The sequence below is a fragment of the Micropterus salmoides genome, unplaced genomic scaffold, assembly GCF_014851395.1.
Source record: "Micropterus salmoides isolate LMB-PRFRI ecotype aquatic unplaced genomic scaffold, ASM1485139v1 Ms_hic_scaffold_16, whole genome shotgun sequence".
Taxonomy (NCBI): domain Eukaryota; kingdom Metazoa; phylum Chordata; class Actinopteri; order Centrarchiformes; family Centrarchidae; genus Micropterus; species Micropterus salmoides.
Genome location: NW_024040707.1, coordinates 22,803,915 through 22,811,442, shown reverse-complemented (window position 1 = coordinate 22,811,442; position 7,528 = coordinate 22,803,915). Strand labels below are relative to the sequence as shown.

The 7,528-nt window shown below is 38.2% G+C and overlaps 2 protein-coding genes across 2 annotated transcripts in view; both read left to right on the top strand.

Moving 5' to 3' along the window:
- The window catches only part of LOC119905175, a 12,971-nt gene extending 12,637 nt beyond the window's left edge, over nucleotides 1-334 (top strand). The window contains exon 5 of the mRNA XM_038721938.1: nucleotides 324-334. Coding sequence (XP_038577866.1) covers nucleotides 324-334 — 11 coding nt within the window. The remainder of the gene's footprint in view (nucleotides 1-323) is intronic.
- A 504-nt stretch (nucleotides 335-838) lies between these two features.
- LOC119906277 (protein-glutamine gamma-glutamyltransferase 2-like) lies at nucleotides 839-6,555 on the top strand (the record flags this gene model as incomplete). Its single annotated transcript, XM_038723844.1, is given in 10 exon segments — nucleotides 839-1,010; nucleotides 1,973-2,102; nucleotides 2,318-2,421; nucleotides 2,813-2,901; nucleotides 3,241-3,391; nucleotides 3,783-3,871; nucleotides 4,448-4,631; nucleotides 5,016-5,176; nucleotides 5,625-5,761; nucleotides 6,105-6,555. Coding segments are annotated over 10 exon segments (1,365 nt in total), but the record flags the coding sequence as incomplete, so codon positions are not given.
- Nucleotides 6,556-7,528: the final 973 nt, after the last annotated feature.

Below are 7,528 nucleotides of genomic sequence, written 5' to 3'. Positions count from 1 at the left end.
GAGCCGGACTGTATTGTATTACGGTCTATGCTTGAAGAACATCACTAGAGGCTTGGTCCGATCTGGATTTGAATCCCGATAGTCTTTAATATAGTACAATTTTGCTTCCAGTTCAAAAGAGGAAAAATATCATATCCACAATTAAATTCCTCAAAACTGAACTCCAGTAAAGGTATAAAAGGATTCCATAGTGAATGTATTTAAGTAAGTTAAAGTGCTCATATTGGTTGACATTTGACACACTTGTGTGTCCTTAATTAATTAATCTCATCATGTCAAATGACAAAATGTATTTAATTCTTCCTCTCAATAACTTGTAACAGGGTTCAGATGAACAGCAATAAAGACAATAAGTACAATAGAGGATTTGAAATTAGTAGTGTAAAAGTATAAAGACCCCAAAAAGGAAAATAGTGCTAGTACTTCAACATTTGACTTAAGTCAAAGTGCATGAATAAAATAACTTTATTTACCACCCCTAAGTGGGGTCAGTAAGACAAAACCGAGACAAATCTTTGAGCTTTTTTTTCTGATCCACATTCTGGAGACTTAAATTACACTTATTTAAGATCATTTAGAGATCTCATCTTTTGATCAGAGTAAGAAACAGATTATTAGTTAGATTATGAGTTATTTTGCTCCTGAGGTCACTATGAGGCAACTGAGACAGATGAATCATGAGATCCCAGGAGTCATAGCTGAATTTTCTTTGAGCCCTTTCTCTGATCTCATGGTCCCATGACCAAAGGCCTGGTATTTCTCCATTGTATTTCTCTGTTTTCTCTCTCTGTTTATACTTTCTCTCTTTCTCTTGTTTCCCCTCTGTCTATAACCACAGATCAACAGTGAAGATGATGACGGTGGTGTGGTGGTGGGAAAGTGGGCCAATTATTCAGATGGGGTTGATCCAGGACGGTGGATCAGCAGCACAGACATTTTGAGCCAGTGGGCAGAAAGTGGCCCCGTCCGCTACGGCCAATGTTGGGTCTTTGCTGCAGTTGCATGCACAGGTTAGAGCACAGGATGGAGTGCATGAGAGTCTTGGTTTGTTGTTTGTTTGTTGAAATTATTGATTCATTCTCTTTTATATACACATATGCTCATGTTATGCTGACACAATGCCACTTTAACAAAAAGAAAACCCTTGCATGCATTAAATTAAATTTGAAAATGTAAATAAACCTACCTAAAACTGTATATGGTACTTATCTTAAGCATTATGTTCGGAATAACAATCAGATTTATTGCCAAGTTGTTTTTACACATATAAGGAATTTGTTTTGGGTATTAGGTGCGCAACAACAATAAACATAAACCTATATAAATATGAAGATATCCAAGGGTCCCAGGTCTTGTTGATGAGGTCAGCTGCAGAGGGGAAGAAACAATTCATATGGTGTGAGGTTTTCGCCTTTTCTGCGGAGTGGATGATGCGCAGTCTGCCTTTTCCCTAGCAGTGGCAAGATCTGAAATCCACAAATAGGATCCTGCAGGTTCATGAGGAGTCTAGATGCTGGAGGATGAAGTGATGCAGGTGGTCTAGTGTGATGGATTTGAGGTGGGATAACTCATGGAGTTCAAATGTCTTCATTACCACAGAGTATAGGGCGACAGGTCTGCAGTCATTAAGTAGGTAGGTAGGTAGGTAGTTAGGTAGGTTTATTGTCACAATATAAGACATTATAGAGTGAGTGAGTGAGTGAGTGAGTGAGTAAGTAAGTCGTTAGGGCTTTAGGTTTACAGTTGGTGATCCGTCCGAAGCCCCTCCAGACAGAAGCAGAGTTGTTTGCAGAGAACTGGTGTTGTAGTCTCTGTGTAGGCCTACAGTTCAGTTTCTTGAAATTATATTGTAATATGCCACACAAACCAACTTTTTTTTACCAAACCCTTACATTTAGAATCTTTTTTTGTTAGTCTTATTGTTACTCTAGTAATCTGGTGTGATGAATTGTGGCTCTCCCCCAACCTCCAGTGTCCCGTGCCCTGGGCATCCCATGTCGAGTAGTTACCAACTTTGAATCGGCTCACGATACTGACGGCAGCCTGGTGATAGAATATCTGTTTGATGAAGATGGTGAAACAACTGGAAATGATTCGATATGGCAAGTGTGTGGTAGTGATTATTACCATATCGTTACACATACACTGTATGCATAAGCACAACAGTCTCTTTTGATCCACTGTTTTTTAAAATTATTTCTTTCATTATCTTCTGTTTTTCCTACATGATAGAATGAACCTTTGTTTTTTATGCATTATTTGAATGGTTGAAGCAGAATGGTAATCTCATTGTCCTTTATTTGACAAATTTTACCAGGAACTTCCATGTTTGGGTGGACAGCTGGATGACTCGTCCTGATTTGGGCCCGGAGTTTGATGGGTGGCAAACCAGTGACCCAACCCCACAGGAGACAAGTGAAGGTAAACTATGATTTTTGTTTTTGTGTTGTTTGTCCTGTTTCAAACTAAAAAAACAGACAATCAAAAAGTTTCATTTTACAAGAGCAAGTCCTACACGTGATACTGTGAACTGGCTATTTTTATACTGCCTTGGCAGAAATTTACAAGAGACAAAGTAATGTAAATACTTTAACTGTAACTATATCAAAACTTTTACTAAGATTGGTCATATGGCCAAGTCACGGTATTTAACCTTGGTGGTTAGTTTCAGTTTCTGACAGTAGTCCCAGGTTTGGTCAGCTTGTGTTTCGCAAATTCACATGACTCATCTCAAGAATGTTCTCCTTAACACAGTGTGTGTAGCTGAAATCTGCTGACATGAACCCTGTCTCTGCTTGTGTGATGCTATAAGGTCTTTACTGTTGTGGACCAGCCTCTCTGAGGGCCATCAAGGAAGGAGAGCTGACCACAAAGTACGATGCTCCCTTTATTTTTGCTGAGGTGAGTTTTTGCTTAAACCTTAAAACACAGGAAATGTACACAGTACATATATTTAAGCTGGGTTCTATTGACTGTAAAGAGGGTCCAAGTCAGAGGTTTCCTTTAATGACAAGACCTGTTTCAAGCTAACTCACCAAATAGAAAATTATTAATTCTGTGTTCTGACAGATATTTTAAGGATGTGTTTGTGCAGATGCGTGTTTAAAAATATGTCTTTCTGCTGTTACTGGTTGTATCAGGTGCTTGTCATGCTGTTTTGTTACAGCATAATGACTATCGACTGAAATGTCTTCATAATCAGTATTATTCCATGTCATTTCATGTCGTGGATGGAGTCAGGTTAATGCAGATGTCGTGCAAATGATGTGCCTGCCAAATGGAGAGTGTGTCGAGATCAGATCAACTAAGTCTGTTGGACAGTACATCAGCACCAAAGCTGTGGGCTCAGACGACAGACACGACATCACACACCAGTACAAATATCCAGAAGGTATTGCAGAGTCACATGTGCACAGACACATGTGACTCAAAACCACACTCAAACTTATTCATATGTGTTTAAATGGATCCTAGTTGGATCTCCCAAATTTTTGATTAAACATTTTCCATTTAAACAGATTTGTCAGTGTGCAGGCGTGTTCAGTAGCCTTGCACCTACAGTACATGTGATGTGCGCATAATTGTCCTCCTTCTACTGTAATCACAGACACTCATTACGTACACACTGTATAAATATAGACACAGATGTTCAAATTAAAGATGTAGTCCTGTAGCATTTCTATTAAATCTATATGATGATGTTTTTGAAGAAGACTGTATTTGACAGAGGAGCTTAAACAACAAACACTGTTGTACTTACCTGTGATTTTGATGGTTTTCAGGATCAGAGGAGGAGAGGCGGGTGTATGAGAAGGCTCAACACCACAACAAGCTCCAGCAGCGAGGGGAAGAGCCGGGGCTCCATCTCAAGGTATTTATACATATACAGGGGGTAGAGCAAATACTCTAAAACACACCTATGAAAAGAACTTACTCTGAAGTAACTCAGTCAAAAAGGCAACTTCATCTGAGCTTGATTTGCAGGTGCTTTAGTCAAAAGAGCAGAGAAAAAAAGTATATGTCAGAGGGAACTATATCAGAAATAATGTCAATATATAGAAAAACAAGCAAACTGTGGCAAGAAAGAAGAACAATGGTCACAAGAAACATGTGGTTGTCAAATACTGCTAACTGGCATGTAACCTAAGATGAGCCACACATCTGTTTGCACTGGTGTTATGTTTACATCAAAGATAAAGTGTCCTGAAATAGAATCTTAATTTATCCTCTATTGTTATGTCTATGCTACATTAGCTTTGAAATTCATTTGACCTTAAACAACTTTATCACATTATGCTAATATTGTTCCAAAGATCACAGAATCATCCATTTCAACATACTTAAGCATAGCTGCTTATAATTAAAATATAGAATAAAATGATGCATTTATTTTATTGTATAGGCCATGAATTAAATGAAACAAATCATTTTATAATTCTCATTTGAGATCAAACTGGCTGATAACATGATCGTTGGCTCGGACTTTGAGGTGTCAGCTGTCCTCACTAACAACTGCATGGAGGCAAAGACCTGCTCCTTCCTGTTCTTCGCCACGGCTGTCAGCTACAAAGGACAGAGAGGGGAGCGCTGTGGATTTGTTTTAGACAAAGTGAAGGTGCCTGCTGGAGAAGGTTAGCACTGATCTTAATGCAAACACTTGAAACTACAATATCTGAAAGTATCTCCCATTGTTAGCAAGTGCAAATCGTCTTTAAGGTACCTCTGTGAAACAAGGTCTTCATCTGTCAAAAATGCTATTATAATGCTTGCATAGTAATTGTTTCAATAACCTAATTAATATGTATATAATGTTTGATCCTTTTGATCCCTGATGTTGATGACTTGTTCCAAACATTGATGAATATTTTTTAAATTTTATGATGTCTGCAACCCAATTAATTGTGTTGCTGTCTGTCCTTGCCCGGACGCTCTTGTAAAAGAGATTTTTAATCTTAGTGAGACCTTTCCTGGTTAATTATAATTATAATAATTATAATAATAATTTGTTTTTTCAGAAAGGCGTCTGTCCCTCAGACTGGAGTATGAGCGTTATGGATCAGTGATCACCTCTGACAGAATGATTCAGCTTACAGCCATCTCCACCGACAAGCAGACCATAGATTTCCATAAGGCTGAGAAGACAATTGTGCTAGATGAGCCAGTCATAAATATCAAGGTATGGGTGAAAACAAAACTCTCAAAATTTTTACATGGTCAAAACAAAACCTGAGTAGCAAGAAATTAAAAGCTCAAAGCAGAGCAGACATGTATATCAGTAAAATGTTTTTTCTTACAATGATTAAACTTACTGGCATAACAAAAGCATTTTACACATACATACACATTGCAGTACACAGTAAAACATGCAGTTATGTGGATAAGTTTGTTGTAGTATTTTAAAATTTTTATTTAATTGATTTTGGTGACCAGAGCCAGGCTGTTGCGGTAGGTTGATATGTCAGTTTGAGCAATAATTAAGGATGGCAGTTTGACCTCAGCCCCTTCTGCTTATATGTCAAGTGTGCATTATGTGGTAATTGTAATCCTTTATTTAATTGTACGGTTTATTATGACATCAATAACATTATTATACCACCTCTAACACGGTGAACACTTCTCTGCAGCTGGTGAGAGAAGCCACAGTGAACCAGTCGATGACGGCAGAGCTGACCTTGATGAACTCTTTACCAGAGTCGCTGCTGGACTGCAGCTTCACCATAGAGGGGATTGGCCTTACTGATGGCAAACCCATAACAGCAAAGTATGTCAACTCCATCTCAACTGAGCAGATATATGTCAGTTATTGATTTTAGCATTTGTATGCTTTCCTACTCTCGTCTGCAAACATACAACTCTTCCTAATTCTGTAATAGAAATATTATGACATAATATGCTGATTTGTGATTTGTAGTGAAATACAATCACACAATCATAGTGACAGTAAGAATATCTTAAAAGCTAAAATGGCATTTATACATTTGATGCCACCAAAACATATTCTCCTGAGCTGTATACATAAGAATAGAAAAGCTGAAAACAGAAACTTTCTCTCAGCTGATTTTTGGCTGATGATGCTCATTGAATGTTGTGCATGATTCTTGCAGGATTGAAGCTGTGGGGCCAAAACAGGAAGCCAAGGCCAGCATTGAGTTCAGTCCAACCAGAGCTGGCACCAGCGTGCTGCTGGTGAACTTTGATAGCGACAAACTCAAGAACATCAAAAGCTTCATCAATGTTGTTGTGAAGGAATAAGCCAGAACACAAAGCCTAACAATAGTACTTGTTTTTAAAAAAAATATTTTTTCTTGAGTAACTTTATTACCAAATAAATATTCACTAATCACTATAAACAAATTCATTTTACTTGAATGATTAGAATGATGCATTTATTTTGATTTGATTACATTTAATACATTTTAACCCACTGCTGCCTAAGCTGGATAAAGTAGTTGTTTCTTTAAGGGAGTAATGCTTCCTAACCTCTGTTTAGGTTATTGGTGATGGAGGAAAAAATCCAATTTGCTTACCAAAAAATAAAATTTTGATTGAATATGATTTTGAGGCTTGGTGTAATTTGTTGTCTTGTGGTGGGTTTATGTACCGCAGAGTGGAAATGCCTGGTAAAATTCAGGCTTCCATGACCAGCTGATATTTTATCGTTTTAGGTTAATATCACTCACTTATGATAGCCACAGTGTTGTGTAGCACTCACTTAAATTAAAAACAAACCTATATATCAGTAACACATGCAATCTGAGATGAAGTTAGGCTGCAAAGCCCCAGGCTTAGCCACCTTCTTATTCAAGTTTAATATATAAATTCATACAAACTGATAATTAATTGCAGTGGTTGACATGAAAGATAATAAATTCAAACTCCTGCCGGTGTCTCCACCCAGACACAGGATTTGCTGTTCTAATTTCAGTAGTTTAACTTTAAAGGGGCATTATGGAGTTTCACCAGGTGTGCTTGTACGCGTGCTCGCTTGAACTCTTGAGCGGGCATAATCCAAAACACAACCACTTGCCGGCTGTGGCTTTATATACAGACATGTTCAGGCTCTGTTACTTCAATGTTCGCGGCTCAGAGGCAGATCAACACCTCCTCCTTTCATTCAGCGCAGCGAGCTGCATATCGGCACAATACTCCCGGAAAGAAGGCAGTGTGACAGTGTCTATAGACAGACGAGCAGACAGCTTCATGCTGGAAACTCAGGTAAACTCCCACTGTAACGTTACAATAATGTTTTTATCAGCTTGAGGTTGAACTAATCCATGCTCGTTACATGATAACAGTACATTTCCTGCATTGAGCCGATGTCCTACATCATCATTAGCTCGGCTGCTGCTTTTCAGTAACTAACATTAATATCTGTGTATCTTTCACTGGAGGCTCAGCAACTAAAACCCAAAAACCATGAATGGTTGGTGTGGACTCATCTGTAAAAATCTAGTGAGGCAGCTCTGAATAGGCCACAAAGTTCTGCTGACATGCTTATGTAAATATGTGCATGTTTATCATAATCAAA